The sequence below is a fragment of the Sciurus carolinensis genome, chromosome 18 (assembly GCF_902686445.1).
Source record: "Sciurus carolinensis chromosome 18, mSciCar1.2, whole genome shotgun sequence".
NCBI classification, from domain to species: domain Eukaryota; kingdom Metazoa; phylum Chordata; class Mammalia; order Rodentia; family Sciuridae; genus Sciurus; species Sciurus carolinensis.
In genome coordinates, this window is record NC_062230.1 from 2,486,381 (window position 1) to 2,505,596 (window position 19,216).

Genomic DNA, 19,216 nt, shown 5'->3' on the forward strand with positions numbered 1-19,216 from the left:
CCTCATCCTAAGAGCTGCCAAGCAGTCTTCACAAAGATCAAGAGCTCTGAATGCCTCTGAGGGAGAAAATAACAAGTGATGTTTAACAGGTAAACAAAAGGGCAGCCTACAGAAGCGGTCATTCCAGCATCAACGTGATCACATGATGTACACAGGGGACAAATACCATATCCACTTTAGAGTCACATACAGAGGGAAGTGAGATAGACATACATGTCTATATACACACACACACACACACACACAATACACATATATGTATGCATACCCGTATCCATATCTATATCTTTATGTATAAGCATCTGAGAAACCTACAAGGATGAGTTAATGAGATCGCAATACTCCTGTCCCATAGGTATAAATTATAACATCTAATTCTTAACATTAATTTTTGTGGTAACCCTCTGCCACCAGAAAACCATACAACAACTTAATAAAACCAGGTTTTTATTCCATGATGTACCACGGTATGAAAAACAGAAGGCAATAGTTATTGTTTTGTGACTGAGTGTTGTTCTGTATGCACTAACTACCTTGTTCATTCCATTACGTAGGTACTAAAGAGGAAACTGACTCAGAGGTATCAAATGACCTGCCAAGGTCATACAACAGGTCACAAAAATCACTCTACCTCTAAGTCCTTATTTATACGTTTGTAATGACACTTCAAGTACACGTCTAAAAGGATAATACAGCCTAAAATATTTAAATTGAAAAGAAAATGTGTTCACTGCATTCATGTTTAAGAAAAGAAAATCTTTATACATACTCCCAACAAGTTGTAGTATGCTTGCCAAAAAAGAAAAAAGCAAACTGAGTCCAATGAGTCTATATTTCATTTATGTTTAGAATATGAGCTGAGCCAGGCAAGTGTACGTAATGAATATATATGTGCGTATGTCTCTGTGTATGTAACACCCACATCATTCAAAATCTCCCCAAAATGTGGAAAGTTTGTTCCAATCCTTCTCTATTTTGTCTACTTTAAGAATTCTTTGCAATATGCTTATGTAAATACTGAGTTTAGCTGCTGTTCTCATTTCTCAAATCTTCTGCTTTTAAATGAATTGGAGAAGTGACAGACCTAAGCAGACATCCTTGGAACACAAAACCAAGGAGATATAAACAAATACAACCAGATCAAAACCAAAAGTGTCTCCTTAAAACACTTTAACTTATCACACTGACATATTAAAAGAAGTAGAAAAAAAGGAGAGTACACTGGCTTTGGCTAAAGAAGGGTGGGTGTGAGTATGAGTGTATGCACGCGCGCGCGCGCACACACACACACCTGCACATATGTTGATGGTCACCTGTTTTATTAACACACAAGAGACAACATTTTGCCTTAGTTCACTTAAAACTGTACCAGAGCATGAAGACTAAAGGAAGAAAGATGCTGAAATTAAGATGCTGGGACATGGACAGTGTTTAAGGTAACAGTTCCAGGTTGTTAGGCTCAACAGGTAAGTGCCTTCAGTTTTCTTAAAATGGAATTCACTTTATGGTTCAATGACATTAATAGCTCAATGATTCTGTGGGTGATTTGCATCCACCTGCATTTCAAAGAGTTGCTGAAGAGGATTAAGGATACAGTCAGAAATTTCTATCCCACTTACCTGATGCTAAGTCTTCTTCAGAAACATAAGTAAATGGTTATTTTGAGCTATTAAAAGTACAGTGCAAGAACATGTTTGCAAAACACTAAGAGAAGCTGTGAACATACAATATCCACTTAAAAGTGTGAAACTTCACAATGCTAAATACCTGAAATTAAGTATGTAATACCGTGGGAATGAAAGTGGAAAATAAGAATACTTTTGATGAAGACTTGGCAAGAGTTATCAATGAATTTTGCACTTTGATAATACAACAATCACATTATTGGAAACAGATTTTAAGTAGGACATTTTTGTCATAGTTGAGAACTGAACATACATCTGGTATACATCTTCTCCATGTAAGCTAATAATATGACAGATTTTGATATAAACAAAGTCAGTTCATGAGAAATTTTACCAAAACAAGGAAAAGCTATCACAGTTACTCAATGTTGTCTAAGTGTAAAAACCACTTCAGACTCCTAATTACTCTATGCTCATGAAAATGTACTATTAGAAAATAAAAATATTCCTAGAACTAGAAAGAAAAGTAAGTAATAAAAAGCAAAAGAGAGTCTTTTTACAGATGAGCCTCTTTTCTCAGGGTGATCACACTGACAAAACACTCTAGAATGCAGCTCAGCATGGTGGTGCATGCTGTGATCCCAGCTACTCAGGAGGCCAAGGGAGGAGGAGGGCAAGTTCAAGGCCAGCCTGGGCAACATGGTGAGACCCTGTCTCAAAATAACATTTTAAAAAGAGCCAGGGATGTAACTCCGTGGTAGGATGTGCAGTACCCATTACCGGGAACAGCAACCAGAGTGTTCAGTTTAGAAGTGATCAGGGGTGGGTGGTAGTTTGGGCTTTATTTCTGCTGAAGAAAGCAAAGGGGAGAATTTGCTTTTGGACGAAGAATAGAAATTGTCAGCCTTCAGATTTTACTTCCAGCATCTCAACCCAAATCTAGCCTGGTGTGAAGAGATGGCAGATGGGACCACGTCTGTTCTTTCAGCTACTGAAGCAAGATACTGAATGTTTTTGTAAGCATGAATATTCAGTCACAATAAGTAGGAGCAAGGGAAAGTGTGCCAACTATATTAAGCAGGTCCCAAATCATCTTTATCCCTTTTCTCCTATTATAGATTAAGAATAAAAAAAAAAATCTAGAAAAAGCCATTTTTGCCAAGCTTGGAAAAGACTCATTATTCAATGAAATGATGCTGGTTTTCATACATTTAATGCAAATGTATTGAGTGAAACGTGTGAACAGAAGAAAAGTGGAGTAATTTTCTTTGAGGGGGGAAAAAGTTAGGAGCAACTAAATTGAATTGGCAATTACTTTTTCACTTTATTTTTATGTTTTCATTATTTTCTCAGAAAACAGTAAATAGGCATTATAGTCTCAATGTTCATGTACACAAATCAGGCTCCTGTAAATACTACAATAAACTTATATAATGATATGTTATCCTGTTGTGTAAATAATGCGTATTTGTAATTCTTTACCACTTGTATCCTGAAAAGATTACCAAAACCAAAAAGGGTAATTTTGCTATAAATAACAGTAAGAAAGGGATTTTTTTTTGCCTGTGAATGAAAAATATTGGAATAATTCCATGTCACCCCATCCCTAACCTTCCCCCAAAGGACAGAGAATAAGGTCTAGAAATAAAATAATACAACTATATTTGCTAAAACAAGTTTAATGATTGTTAGAAGAAAACATGAAGGCCATCTCCCCAGACTATGAGTGAAAACTTGCATTAAAATCACCTCTCATGAAAAGTTAAAAAAAAAAAAAAGATAATTCACTGTATATACAGGGAAGTTCTTCGAGAAATCTTGAAAGTGAATTACTACCTCAATGCTCAACCTGAATCCTGTCCCAGTCATAACACCCCTCAGTAAACAAACAATTATGGAGCCAAGGTGGCCTGAGCAACTGGGTTTCCCTGTGTCCCCTTGAATTGCCAGACATGGGGCAAATGCACTGGGTGCTTAGGAACACACAGACATCTCAAACTGATGATCCCTAGGGTCCAACGGGTAATGTCTTTTAAAAATAAACAATACCCAATAAAAAGACAGAAATCAGTCTGCTCTTTAGGATTGAGAGGGGATTTCTTAGATTTCTGCACATCCTACTGAGCATTCATTTTAGAAGTGAATCAATGCCACAGCAAGGCCCATATGTGGAAGGTGAGATAGACTTACGAAGTAGCCTGTTCCCAAGCTGGAAGGAGCTGAACTCTGCAATAAAGCATAAAGACAAAGTGGAAAATCAGCACTGGTTTTTAACATGTTTCAACCCACACAGCTCATTACCAGCCCTCTGCAGACTTTTCATCACCACATCACATCACCAGCGCATGCTGCCCCTTGTCATCTGCTACTGATACAAACACCGTGTTGCTTAATTTCCCCCTTTACATCTCTCAACAACTCAGAGATGCTAACGTGCTATTTACTGAATTCCAAGCTTCTGCGGTGGACGTAATTGCCAATTTATTTGACAGGCAGCTGGGTAATGAATTAATGATGGCATTTCGCCCTGCACTGAGACTAAACAGACACGAATCAGCCTGCCTCCCTGACTTGCTGACATTCAACACCCTGGTCTCAAGCTACTCAGTTTTGTGGCCACAAAGGGGCAGGCAAGAGGAAAAAGCCCAGACTGACTTGAAAATAAAAAGCCCAAAGGGCTTGGATGACTTTTCCAGAGTGTGACCTACTTGCCAGTTTATTCCCTGAAGGCACCAGTTAGTACACACACAGTTCTTTTCAAAAATGAGACATTTTGTAAACATAATTAGTAGACCAAAATGCAAAGAATGTGTGGGCAGAAGGAGGCAGTGGAAAGCACCATTTTTCTGAAGGTTTTAGTCACAGAATTATCAATGCGGACTGCCATAATTCTAACACACAGGGAATCCCAAAAACAATAATTCAAAAATGAATGCAGGATATTATTTATTTGGAGAAAGAAGCCAATTAAAAAAAAAAAAACAACAACACTTACTATGTTTCAAACCTGTCTGAAGTTCTTTGTTGTTTTTTAATTTGGGTTTGGGGGTTTATTTTTGTTTTGCTTTTTGTACCAGGGATTGAATCCAGGTGGGCTTCACCCCAGTCCTTTCTATTTTTTAATTTGTGAGACAGGATCTCACTAAGTTGCTGAGGCTGCCCTCAAACTTGCCATCTTCCTCCAGAGTTGCTCTGATTACCAGCATGCACCTCTGTTGTCCAGCTGAGTTTCTCTTCTTTCTTTGTGTTTTTCCTAAAACTTCTCCTTACAAAGTCTTGCCTCTGCCAGGCCTTGGGTCTGATGAACTGGGTTGGGTGTTAACACCTTTTCTGGAGCAGCCTGCCCTCAATCCTGACTCAACTGTCTTTCACTTCACTTTTGGTTCTCCTACCAACAAGTCCTGCTCCTGGGTCTATGAACCACAGGTAGGAAGGACCATCAGGCTTATTCTTCATTGTTCCACAACACATCACAATGCCTTGTACACAAAATGCATCATGTAAGCATTTGTTGAACAGTCATATGAATAAATGAATGGACAGATTATATATAGGAAAAAGGTTCAGGAGAATTTAACATCTCCAGAAATACATCAGAGTGGATTTTTTCTTTTTTAATTCTAAGCTGTTTGAGAAGGAAGTATGGAGTTGGAACTGTGTCTGCATGAAACAAAGACAGCACTATTCAGGGCATTCCTAAATCCAGGTCCAGAAGAACTTTCTTCACCTCAGTGTTTCAGACAAGCTCAGAGCAAAAAAGCACCACTCCAGCACACTGGACTCAGTTCTTGGAAATCCTGCTGCAATCTTGATCCCATAGCAGTATGAAGAAAGATCCACAGTAGTCATGGAGACAGCTTCTCGTACAGTGATTAACCATGTGACAGTGTCACATGTTTTCAGCACTCACAGCCCTCCATGGAACAGGTGAAGGCAAAAGCCAAGTTAGGTCTCCACCAGCCTGGAGTCATGCCCCTGGGAAGTAAACTCATTTTAGGATGAATTACTCAGAGAGACCATGGGATTTGTTTATTTCATTCACCCTGCTTCCTGCAAATGTATTTTATTCCAGAAGGAAAAGTACCCCTCCAAAACCACCTCCCCACCCCCACGTACACATCGTTTTATTGTATACCAAAGAAAATTACATCCTTCAGGTCTAGGAAAGCTCTGTTATGCTCATTTTGCATATATATTGTACATTACTCAGGGAGCTAGGTGGAGAAGAGAGCTTTGTTGTGCATATTTGTTCTGGCTATTGTTTATGCAGGTCTAACTGAATGAGGGAACAGTGGGTATCATTTCAATTTCTGATGTCAACATCAAATTACTTATTTAATTTCATGCCTGGTGAAGCATTGTATAGCTACACGCAGAATCATTTCACTTCATTTGTTATGCTGTGCTTTCGTGGCGATTGGCTTGCCTTCCAACTGACAGCTTTAATTACGACATGAATTTGATTGCACTGCTGAGGAATTAACATAATGCAACAAAGCATTAAGCACCCTGCCTTATAACCCCTCCCCCACAAGCACAGACAGACACATGAAGGAACACCAACACAAGATCCTCCCGTATGTTAAAGGTCCACTGGAATTCGCTTCAGCATTTGCAAGAAGGCACACAAAACCTCAGAACTAGAGGCTGTCCATGTTTGCCACTGTACTCACCACTTCCTTTTTTTTTTTTTTAAACTAAGGGAAGAGATTTGTGGCATTATGTTTTGTTTTTTTTTTTTAATTTTTGAACCAGGCAGAAAACTTTACCAAAAACCTCTCTTTTATGCTACTTTGCCACAAGCCCAGGATACTGACATTTCTTCCTGTCTTACTCCTTACCCACACCTTTCTTGACTATTCCCTTCAATTATAGCTGGAGAATTATAACAATGACCTTGTATTTACTGGGACACTACCTCGAAACACCAACAGGACACTCACGATCAAAGTATGGGTATTTAAGGAGTTGCCAGCAAGGGAGAGGTCAGGGTTTGAATGAACACTTGTAACAAGGATCACATAACCCAGAGGTTTTGCTATCCAAAGGGCCCAGTAAAGTATATTGGTTAAGTATGCCCAATCTAAGTCACCATCTGAAAATACAGCTACAAACATTTGAAAACTAATAATTTAACAAATGAGAAATTACACAAGCACCTCTAAACCACAGGTACCAACATACTATGCTACAAAAATGAAACAGATGTTGAAAAATGACATTTTCATAGTTTGAAATGTGTTGTAATTAGTCATTCACTGAAACAAATTTAGGAACTGATGCTGCTTTCTCATGTTATGGGGAAGAGGCAGACACTAGAGGGAAGGCCTAGAAAGGTAGAGAGACAGTGGCACCTACCAAACACACTGCACAGCAATTCTTCAGTGGTCAAGTTCACTTTAACTTTCTGCCCTTCCCTCATTTCTAATGAGAAGAGAGGGTTTCCAAACGTCTAGCCTGAAGACCTTAATTGTGTCCAAATTACACAATAAAAGTGGCCACAGAATCAAGTTTGCATCAAACTCAGACTTGAAAAGAGATTTTTTTTTTAAAGAAAGAGAGAAGTAAGTTTTCTTGTTTTCAAACAGCAAATAGTTCTTATGAGTAATGAAATGGGCTTTATTCTTATTTCTTCAAGTGGTAGAGCTGCCACTTAATTCATATTTTCAATGCAGTTGGCAGAAATGAGGGCCATGAAGAGGCTGAGAAAAAGCAGGAGCATGTGTCATGGCTGCCTTAGAAGGCAGGGACAGGAGGAAAAGCCAGTCGGCTGGCTGTCTGAAACATGACTTCTGGGCTCCGTAGAAGGGTTTACCATGGTCATTTCATGTTGCTGGGATTTTTGTTTGCGTGTTTGTTTGGTTACACATTTGACCACTATTCCAGCAACCTCTGTAAATTATCCTCCTGGCTCTCACTACATTGCAAAGCAGAGCTTTCTTAACACCACTCTGTCCGAGGCCCATGCTGCCGTGGGTTGTCGGGACAGTGAGGGAATGCATGGGTGAGACACATTTTCTGGGAGGGAAGAGGGAGAAAGCTGCTGCTGAAATTTACCCTTGCAAGTGGACATTCATTAAACACTTGTTCTCTCACCGTCCCCAGCCTGCGTATCTGTCACTATGAAGCTCTCAATCTCGTGAACTTAGCATTTGTTTCAACAGCTAAACTACAACAAGGAAGTCGCACTTAATTATCCGTCTAAAACAGTAGTGTTCCTGTCATTCTAGAGCCACACAGAGGCCATGGCTGCTATCCCTACTCTGAGGACAGGACTCAGGGAGAACACTCCACTGAGGCGAGGATGTGTCTTCTCACACTGGGCTACTTTAGGTGAGCATTGTTACATTCCTGCAAATCATCAATTGTGTTTAATATCTTGCCTACTCACCTCCACATTGAGCTTTACGCCCTAAGAGGGTAAAAAGGAGAAGGACAATACCAGTCGTCACATGAACAAGTAGTTTCTTGCAACGGTCACGAAACAGGCTCATTCAAAGATTTTCCCGTTGTGTTTCAAAAAATAAATAAATAAAGCCAGCGAAAAGAACCTAAGAATCTTTTTTTAAAAAACAGTTTTAGTTGAAGACTTTTGGTTTGCTGCTAAGGATCAAACTGAGTGCCTCACATGTGCTAGGCAAGTGCTCTACCACTGAGGTACAACCAGGCCCCAAGAACCTAATAATCTTCATCCATATAAATGTACTTGGAGATGAGATGACTAAATCTGACAAAGAGACACCAAAATATATTTAACAGGGAACCTCAACCAAAACTGGAGTAACGATTTATAAAAAGCATCAGGTGTGGAAATACTAGGTCATTTCCAGTCTTGATCATCCAACCCTCTGTTATTGCCGCTTCAAGTCATTAATGCCTCTCATGTATGTTCAAAAGCCTTCTGGCTTTCCCCCGATTTCACTCCTGCTCTCGCCTTCATCTGTTTAATTCTTCATATAAAAGACAAACTAAACATTTTAAAGTAAGAATTTCAACCCCAATCCTTTTAACATTTCCCAGTGGAGTTTTAAATGATACTCAACAGTGAGCAGAAGACACGCTCCACTTCACCATTAACCATGTCCACCTGGAATCTCAGAATGTGACTGTGAAGTCTAAAATTTTATATGTCAACTTGACTACACCATGGGATACCCAGATATTTGATAAAGCATTATTCTGGGAGGGGTTTTTTTATTGTTTTTGTTTTTTTTCCTTTTGCAGTGCTGGGGATTGAACCCAGGGCCTTGTACTTGCAAGGTAAGCACTCACCAACTGAGCTATATCCCCAGTCCTACCCTGGGAGTTTTTAGGTGAGTTAAACATTTAAGTCAGTAACTTGAATAAAGCAGATAGCCTTCCCCAATATAAGTGGGCCTCCTCCAATCTGAAGACCTGGACAGAACAAAAGGCAGATCCTCCCCCTGAACAAGAGGAAATTCCCCTTCCCTGTCTTGCACTCAGGACACTGTTTCTCCTCTTGCTTTAAGACCCAAAGGAAAACATCAGCTCTCCTGGGTTCAAATCTGCTAGCCTTCAGATTCTGACTCCACTGTCAGTTCTCCTGGGTATCTGGCATGCCAACTATAGATCTGGGGGCTCCTCAGGCTCCATTACTGTGTGAGCCAATTCCTTATAAGAAATCTTTTTCTACTGGTACTATTCTGATTTGTTTGGTTCCATTTCTCTGGGGAATCCTAACACAGTGATCTTATTTGGATATAGGGTCTTTGGTCTATTTGTAACAAAATTGCTCATTTTGGTTGTATATATGTTCAATTTACTTAAGTTTTTTAATAAGTTCAGCTTTCGAGTTTTGACAACTACAATTAGAAAATTCTATATAGTTAGAAGCAAAGTCTTCTCTGAATAACTACCTCATCATGAATATTTACATATTCAACTATTGCCCTTAACTTTTTCCCTGGTAACTAATCTAAGTAGGTGACTATTTGCCTGATGTGGACAATCTACCCGAAAGTCCTTATGGCCAATTATTCCCACCTGGTCACATGATTTGATAATATATAATAAAGAAAAGTCAAGCACAGTTTGTGTTTTCAGTTTTACCCATGAGTCAAATCTTACAGATATTCTGAAATGTCTTCTTATTCTTTCTGCCCGTCCGATTAAGAAAAAAAATAAAAAGGTAGAATAATAAGATAGTGTATTAACCTCACTTGAGAGTAAGTCTCAACTGCCAGTGTCTATAAATATTAAAGTGGGTGAAAGACAAAAGAAAACTTTTATTAAAGCTGAAAAATCAGTAGTGGGCATGATAGACAAGAACAAAATTAACTCTCCTACCTCAAGCAACTAAAAGACGGGGGAAATGTAGGAAACTAGAGTATATGCAAAAGACAGTGCAGGATAACGATATCAGAGAAAGGAAACAAGATGAACCTTACAGTTTTCTCAATGCCTAGAGAGTTTTCAAGCCACAGTATGTGTTGACGAGAGGGTAATACAGGCGAAGCCCAGTAGGGTCCCTGAGTTGAGAGGACAGAATTGAGAAGCAGGGGAGGCCAAAGAGGCTGGAATTTGCAAACCCAAGGATGAAGGGGAGAGAGCACTGCAGAAGGAGAATTGAAACAGCTGCAGAAGATTCCCTCCAGCCTTTATTCGAGCACTCACTGGCACCTCTACGGGAGTAAGGTACCAAGGCCAGGGAAACCATCGCCAGACAGGAGCAGGCAGGGCTATCTCCACTCACTCAGTCATCCCACCAGCATGAGTGAAAAAGACCATTGTAGTACAACTGGCACTACATAAGAGTCCTCAGTACTGGGGAAAGAAAACTTTGGACTAAAGGTTGCTCTGGTCCCACACAAGAATATACAAAAAACAAACCACAAAGAAATAAAACCGCTTCCAAGAAACATAACCACATCTCAGAATTCTTTGCAAAATGAAAAACATATATAGAAATCAGAAATATTCAGTATCCAATAAAGAAAAATCCATAAAGTCTGTCATTCAATAAAAAATTGTTAGGCATGAAGAGAAGCAAAAAGATATATCCCACAATGAGGAGAAAAGAAAAATCCAATAGTAATGAACAAAATTAGTAGCCAAGGACAGCAAAAGCTATAACTCTGGTTCATCTGTTCAAGAAAGTTAAAAACAAACAAACAGACATTGTAAGAAGTGACAAAGGAGATATTTTGAAAAACAATATTACAAAAGCCTGTAGCAGTCTTAGACTAAACTTTCTTGTTCTCTGATGGTCATTAAAGTAATTAATTACTAATTTCCACTGAAGCTAAAAGGGTGATGTCTTTATTTTTTTAAGTATTGTGTGGGTAGACGATGCCCTGGTATCAAAAGAAGTGGCTCTGCCGGCCAGCCTGACAAAGGGATCCACTTTAGCCTGTTTTAGATTGTCGTGGGACCTGGGGTAAGACTGCCACCTCAGATCTGCTCATGTGCAGGAAAAAGCAGCTAGTGGTCTTGGAATACCTCACTAAATGTCAAGTTTTCTTTCTTTCTTTTTTTTTTCCCCCCCTTTTTAATAATGTTCTTGCAAGAAAATGAATTTTAATAATCAACAAAAAACATTGAACTACAAGTGTTTCACTAACTGGCTTGAACAGTTGACAAGACTACTACAGCCCTAATTTTATTTTAAATTTTTTAACTGTGATAAAATACATATGACATAATGTTTGCCATTTTAACAATGGTGACATCAATTACACTTACAGTGTATGCTACTTTTGCGACTATTTACAAAATGTTTTCATCACCCCAGAAAGAAACTCTAACCATCAAGCAATAGCACCTCATTCTTAGAAACTTCTATTCCACTTTCTGTATCTATAGATTTGCCTATTCAAGATACTTCACGTAAGTGGTATCATACGATAGCTGTCTTTTTGTCAGGCATCTTTTTTACCACGATATTTTTAGGGATTTTTCATGTTGTATTATGTATCAGTATGCTAATCCTTTCTTATGACTGGGTATATTGCATTCTGTGTTTGTTCCACATTTTATTTATCTGTTGACACACAGATGGGGTTTTTTTTTTTTTTTTTTTTTTAACTTTCTGGCTATAGTAAATAATGCTGCAGTGAACACTGGCTTATGAGTCTGTGAGTTTCTCTTTTCCATTATTTTGGGTATATACCTACAAGCAGAACTGATGGTTCCTATGCTAACTTCATATTTAACTTTTGAGGAACTACTGAGCTGTTTTATACAGTAGATGCACAATATTACATTCTTACTAGCACGGTAACACTCATTAATTTTCTTTTTTATTTTCATTTATATCCATTCTAGTAGGTGTAAAGAGATATCTCCTTTCACTTTTGATGTGTATTTCTCTAATGATTAATTGTTAAGACCATCTTCTCAGCATTTACTAATGTTTTCAACTTCTTCCCTATTTTTTAATCTGGCTGTCCTTTTATTGTTGAGTTGTAGATTTCTTCACATATTCTGGACATTACTTATCAATTACAGGATCTGCAAATATTTTTCCTGTATATAGTATCTTTTCACTTTCTTGATAATACCCTCTGATGCACCAATTATTAAACTTTGATTAAATCCAATTTATCTATTTCTCTTTGGTTGTCATGCCTTTGGTGTCACATCTAAGAATCATCTGCCAAATCCAAGTTTGTGGAGATTTATCACTGGGTTTTCTTCCAAAACTTTCATGGTTTATGCACTTATGTTTGGGAAACATCCATTTTGAGTTTATTTTTGTTCATGGTGTGAGGTAGGGTTCCAAACTCATCCTTTTTGAGGTGAAAATCCAACTATCCCAACAGCATCTTTTGAAGAAAAAAAATTCTTCCCCCATTGAACATACTTTGTATTCGATATGGTTTAGATATGAGATGTCTCCCAAAAGCTCATGTGAGAGACAATGCAAAAAAGTTTAGAGTGAAATGACTGAGTTATGAGACCCTTAACCTAATCAGTTTATAAATTCACTTGAATGGATTCACTGGGTGATAAGTGTAGACAGGTATTATGCGGCTGGAAAAGGTGGGTCATCAGGGTCATGCTTTTGGGGTATACATTTAGTCCCTGGTGAGTGAAGCTCAGTCCCTCTCTCTCCAATTACTGATTGTCATGTCCTGGGCTGCTTTCCTCTGCCATACTCTTCCACCATGATACTCCCTCACCTGGGGCACAGACAAATGGAATTGGCCATCGATGGATTGAGACCTCTAAAACCATGAGCCAAATAAATGTTTCCTCCCCTAAAACTGTTCAGGTATTTGGGTCACAGTGGGGAGCGGGGGCAAAGCTAAAACAGTAATCTTCTTCAAATCAGTTCAGTTGACCTTAGAAGTATAGGTTCATATTCAAAACTCTCAGCTGTATTCCATATAAACTGTATGTATGTGTATTTGTACAGGAGTATGTATATGTTTGAGGGTGGCAGTGCCTCACTGTTTTGATTACCATACCTTTGTAGTAAGTTTTGAAGTTGGGATGAGCATGTCCTCTAACTTTGTCCTTTTAAAATATTATACTGGTTTTTCAGGAGCTCAAATCATTACATATGCATTTGAGAATCTGCTTTTCTAATTTTGAAAAAAAAAAATTTAGAATTCTGATGGGGATTATGCTGACTTTGTAAACAGATGACAGTAGTGTTGATACCTTAATACTATTCATTCTCCCTGTTCATGAATATTGACAGACTTCTGCAAATTTCTTTTGAGCTAATGGCAAGTGAGGTCAGAGTAACCAGTCAAGAGTTCTCAATGACAGTGCTTTTGTTTCCTGAGTTGACATGGTTTTCATTTTTCCAATCTATGAAGAAAATCTGACCAAGAAACCTCAGAATGATTCTGGGTCAATAAGATCTCACATTAAAAGCATAACAAAATCTCAGAAGAAAAGTACTATTGTTAACAACTTAGGTTTGGGGATTATGATTATATACTTATATCACAAAGTTAATGAAACCTAAGAACACACACAAACATTCTTACACAAAGAAATACTCATATTCATAGCAAAAGACTGAGTTTGTACTCTATATAAATGACATTATACCACGTTAGAACAGGGAAATAATTAACTATAACCAACATATTTGAAATGCTATGAAAATAAATGTAGTTTGTTTAATTCACTTAATTCTTCTAAGAAGTCAACATTTCATACACCAAATTTCACCCTAGACATCACAGATTTTCCTGAGACATGTAGCAAAGTGGCTGTGTCTTGGGCTTATTCCCTACATAGTATAATCATAGGGAATGGATCAGCAGTTTCAGTGGTCTGCAAGCTTTTACACTAGTGAATCTCCTCTTAGTAAAAAGGTTTTGAGCACACATTTCTAAGATGCACATGTTTAAAAATTAAATATCAACTATTCCTGCTTATTACAATGAATATTAGTAAAGTTTAACCTCTTTTCTTTCATAAAAAATAAGCATTAATATTTTTACCTATAATGTGATGGATAGTTCTGCATACTGTAATTAAACCACTGCTTTAGAGCAGACAGGAAAAAACAAGACTCACAAGGTCCCACAGAAATTCATCATTAAATGTAATTCCTTCTCTCAGCAAATAAGTAGCCACTTCTAACAGGAAAGAAATGACAATAAGGGATTGTTACTGACTTCCTAGGAAAAGAAATTAGAAAAGATCCCTAGCTAAATGATGCCGTCTCCTAGTTATGAACCTGCCTTGACCACTTCATTTGTCAGTAACAATGTTATTATTTATGAATAATAAAATTGTTACTACTTCTCTTTGTAATCTGTTTTTTCTAAGATAGTATTCTAAGGGAGTATTTTCCCATCTACTTTATAATTTGTTAACACACATTTTAGGCCGAACTACGTTGTAGCGTAACACCGACAAGGTTTAAACAGGTGTGATGCCTGGGCACAGGACATGATCTACAAGGGAGGGGGTGCCACAAAGTGAGCTGGAAGCAGGAGTGTGAGCCGTGGAGGTTTCCACTTACGTCACTGAGCCTTTCCCGGGAGCTGCTCCGGTGGAAGCCCTTGGATTCTCCACTTGCACTCTCGCTGTCACTGTCCCTGCAGCTGTTCTGCCCTGGCTTGAGCTAAAGGAAAAAGAGTGAAAAGGCAAGAGTCAGAGGCGTCCTCACACCAAGGTTTCTTAGCTCTGGATCTTCAGGCCTGTTGAGAGTGAACAACTTCAAGTGTGGATCTTAACATTCGCTTTGGTTTCTGAACACTGCACAGCTAGACACCAGGGGTGGGCAGGGCGGCAGAGAGTTGGATAGGCACAACATTTACCATGGATATCTCTGTAGACAAATTACCAACAGTCCTTACACACACATCTCAAAGGCTTGGCCTGGGCCATGAACTGAGAAGTAATCTCTCAGAATTCTTTTTCTATTCCAATGTCATTCTTTTTTTATATAATAAAAAGACCAAGACATGGAATAAACAAAAGTTAGACTCCAGCAACTGTGATTTCCCACTTTATTTCTTCTGTTTTATTCCCAAATAAACAAAAAAACAGGGCAATAAACAAGGTTCCTCTTCCCAGGAGGAAGGCAGCGATGTTGGGATGCTGCTGCCCTGCAGGCACAGTGAGACGCTACTGGCCTTGCTTAGAAACTCATCCTGCAGGGTTATTGAAACGTCAGCAGTGAGATGGGTACTCACTCAACAGATACCTACTTGGTGCCCCCACTGGGATGGGACCAAGTGCTGGAGATACAGTGCTGGACAAGAGAAGAAAAAAAGGAGAAGTCTCTGACCTTATAAAGTTTATATTATAGGGCTTTCCAGACTCTTAGCCAGCTCTGACTTCTACTACCAGGCTCTGGTTTTCCTTTTAAAAAGGAATGAACACAGAGAACTGATAACCATTGATCCATCTGAAACCATAAGTCACACACACATGGAACATTAGTCTACGATGCCATCACCAATCCCATGTTCAGTGACACCAAGCAAGGGGACATAAGTTTACCAGATATGGCCCCTTTACCATATCTTCATTCTAGCAAGACGAAAATAAATAAAAATACACAAGGAAATAGTTACTAAACGGAAATCAAAAAAGTACCTGGTAACTTCAGAAAAGTGATTGTGTTTGAAGCCCTGGATTTTAAAAAGGGGATAGGGCTAATGTGGGTGACAGGAAAGGGAAAGACAACCTTTCTGTGGTCTTAGGCAAAAGAAGCATCATGGTAGGAAAGGACCAGGAGTCTCATCTGAAAAGAGGCCCCCTTTAGAAGAAAAAAGGGAAAAACAGGAGTGTATGATGAGAACATGGAAAGTCTCCAAACACACACTCAGTTTTTCTAGATAAGATGGAAATTTAAACAGCAGAACAGACAACAGTTAGCAAACTTTTGCCTACAGGTTTCCAAGTGACTCTGGAGCCAAGGGTGAAAATGGAGCCCAGATGAAAGGAGAATGAGTCTGAATAAACATCTGTTGTACCTTTTACAAGCCTTTTACAGCTACAATCCAACCCCACTTATGGTGGCATTATCCACAGAGACAATTTCCCCATATCCCACAATACAGCATTCTTTTTCACTTTGAACCTCTCTATAAATTCATTTTATCACTTTCTTCAAAAATCCCTTCCTCCAGGAAGTCCTCTATAACGGAGCACATAAAACTAAGCTGATTTTAATTTCTACTCCCCTAAACCCCTAAATGCTTAATTTCTTCTAGGCTAATGTTAAACTTACTAATTCTAAATTAATTTAAGTGCAAGACATGAACTTTTTCTTTTTTTAATATTTATTTTTTATTTGTAGGTGGACAAAAGTTTTTATTGTTTGTTCTATTTAGTTCTACATGACAGCAGACTGCATTTTGATTCACTGTACACAAATGGAATACAACTTTTCGTTTCTCTGGTTGTACACGATGTAGAGTCAACACCATTCATGTAAACATTCATGTACATAGGGTACTCATATCTGTCTCATTCCACCATCTTTCCTTCCTCCCGTCCCCTCATTTCCCTCTACACAATCCAACATTCCTCCATTCTTCCCTTACCCTCCCCACCCCTATCATGTATCAGCATCCACTTATCAGAGAAAGCATTTGGCCTTTGTTTTTTTGAGATTGGCTTATTTCACTTAGCATGATATTCTCCAACTCCATTCATTTACCCACAAATGCCATAATTTTATTCTTCTTTATGGCTGAGTAAATATTCCATTGTATACATATTCATCTACTAAAGGGCATCTAGGTATTATGAACTGAGCTGCTATAAACACTGATGTGGTTGGGTCACTGTAGTATGCTGATTTTAAGTTCTTTAGGTATTATTCTATTTTTATGTGGTGCTGAGGATCAAACCCAGAGCCTCACATGTGCTACGCAAGCACTCTACCACGGAGCCACACCCCAGTCCCAGCTTTTTTTTTATTACTATGGAATGAAAGGACATACTATTGTCTTTTCAAATTTTCACCTTTATAAATATATAATATAGGGGGTACTTTTCTAAAATAAACATCACCTTCCATTGCTACCCTGGGCTTTTCCACACCAGATCCCCTTTGTGTGGAATGTTCACCCACACCTACTCTATGCTTCTGAGGTCAAGTTGTTTTTAAAAGTTCAGATCTTCTCTACTATGGTCTTTGAAGAACTCTCTCTTTCTATATTCATTTTTTAAAATATGACTTCAACCTTCAGCTAGCATATCACCCTTCAATAAATGCCTCTGATAATTATATTCTCCAGTCCAAAAAATCCTCATTGATATAATATAGTTAAACTGATAATAAAATAATCCATAAGTGCAGTGGGACCCCTAATTCATAAATAATACCAAGAGCTCTCATTTTGAATAAGGCAGACAGAACTATCCGCAGGGTACAGATGAACAGAGCAAGTGCTGCGTTCAATGTTAGGCAGGATCAAGAACTAGACCCATGTTTCTACTACCTTCTGTTTTAATTTTCATTGTACTTCTTTATGTATTTATTTAATCTTTCTTCCCATCAGTATTAATGATTGAAGCACATGATAGACAAGTACTATACCAATGAGCTATATCCCCAGTTCTCTTTTTAATTTCATTTTGAGAAGAGATATCACTAAGTTGCCCAGGCAGGTCTCAAACTTGCAAGCCCCCTGCCTCAGCCTCCTGAGCACTGGGATCACAGGCTTTCAACATCATGCTTGGCTGGTGTAAATTTTAGTGTTTAGTGCATATTCTCTATACACTTTGATTCATTCCTGGTACCCAAGTACATTAGAAAACAAAGGAATCTTGTTAGGGGATGATAGATCTTGTTAGGAGATGTTTATAAAAGCTCAGCCACCCAACTTAGATTCTCTAGAAATACACATCAAACTAGGAATAACTAGGAATTAAGGGTAGAAGAGCACTGAGCCTTTTCCTAATATCCAACTGGTTACAAAGCTTGGGTCCTTTCCATGTTTCTTCAAGAAAACAAAATATTGTTCTTATCAAGGTCCAGCAACAGACTTCAGTGGCTGTGACATAGTTATCTGACTACATGTTGATCTAGGCTAAAGGAAACACCCAAGAAGGACTCAGAGGAAGCAGCCTGCTAGCATTCCCAGTGCCCTGCCAGCCAAGGTATGCAAGTCAATTCCCTTAGAAGTGTCTTACATACAATCCGCCCATGCTAGCCTTTTCTCCTCCAAAGCCAGGCTCAAGTTTAAAGGAAATTTAGGATTTTCAGCTGTCAGACAGCTCAATATTTCAAAGACATGGACGGACTACACTAAGTACTAAAGCTAAACCTAAGATTTCAGGCAAGACATGTTCATTCCTAATCCCATGAATATATTTTCAAAATGGCATTTTTAGCCACATTCGATGGATGATTTGGAGTAGCACAACTAACTTCAGAAGTTGTAATCCTTTACCTAAAATTCCCAGGAATTACCTACAACACAGAGACTTTGAAAAGGCGTGGTGCTGGCTTAATCATTTAAGGACCTTAGGAAAACTGATCTGTCTGCACTGATCTGTCCAAGCACCTACAGTGACTGTTCAAGAGAACACCTGCTATCACTGATGTAACGGATGTCTCACTACCAGCTCGTAGACATCTCAGGACTTTGTTTATTGTAACTAATTCTCTAATTTGAAAATTTTATCCCACCTGAATATTACATAGTTAAAGTACCAGAATTAGACCAAAATATCTAAAAGGAAAGGTAGACAGTCTGGTATCTGGCACAAATGATGGTAGTACTATCAATTAGAAACTTCTTTATAAAACATAAGAAGTCAGTTTGTTTTTCATTAGATTTCATTGTCAACAGCAGTTTCATAATAATGCTGAACACAATGCAGAAACTGTTCTCATTACAGTGCTAATGTTTATTAATGGTAATTAGGAAAATAACAATCCATTGTTTTATCACTGGTAGTAAACATTGCCCAGACTGCATAAAGGTGAAGCAATTCTGTGCACATCTGTAAAGCATGTGGGAGCGATTCTTTTTCAGCACAGGTATGGAAAATTCAAAAAAGGTCCTGGATTTGCCCAGCAGGTGTCAATAACCAATTAAACAAAATTTACAGAAAAATAAATTATGTGGAAAAGATACCTATGTGCAGACATTGAGGAATGATGTAAATTGTGCAGTGAAATACAAATTGTCCAAAAG

At 38.4% G+C, this 19,216-nt stretch overlaps 1 protein-coding gene across 12 annotated transcripts in view; it reads right to left on the reverse strand.

Moving 5' to 3' along the window:
• The window catches only part of Auts2 (activator of transcription and developmental regulator AUTS2), a 1,084,317-nt gene that overhangs the window by 543,174 nt on the left and 521,927 nt on the right, over window positions 1-19,216 (reverse strand). For 11 of the 12 annotated variants that reach the window (XM_047534435.1, XM_047534429.1, XM_047534440.1 and 8 more), the window contains exons 3-4: window positions 14,575-14,676; window positions 3,816-3,851 (exon numbers count right to left, since the gene is read on the reverse strand). In XM_047534435.1, the coding sequence (XP_047390391.1) occupies window positions 3,816-3,851; window positions 14,575-14,676 (138 nt within the window). The remainder of the gene's footprint in view (window positions 1-3,815; window positions 3,852-14,574; window positions 14,677-19,216) is intronic. The other variant, XM_047534433.1, reaches the window with a different exon arrangement.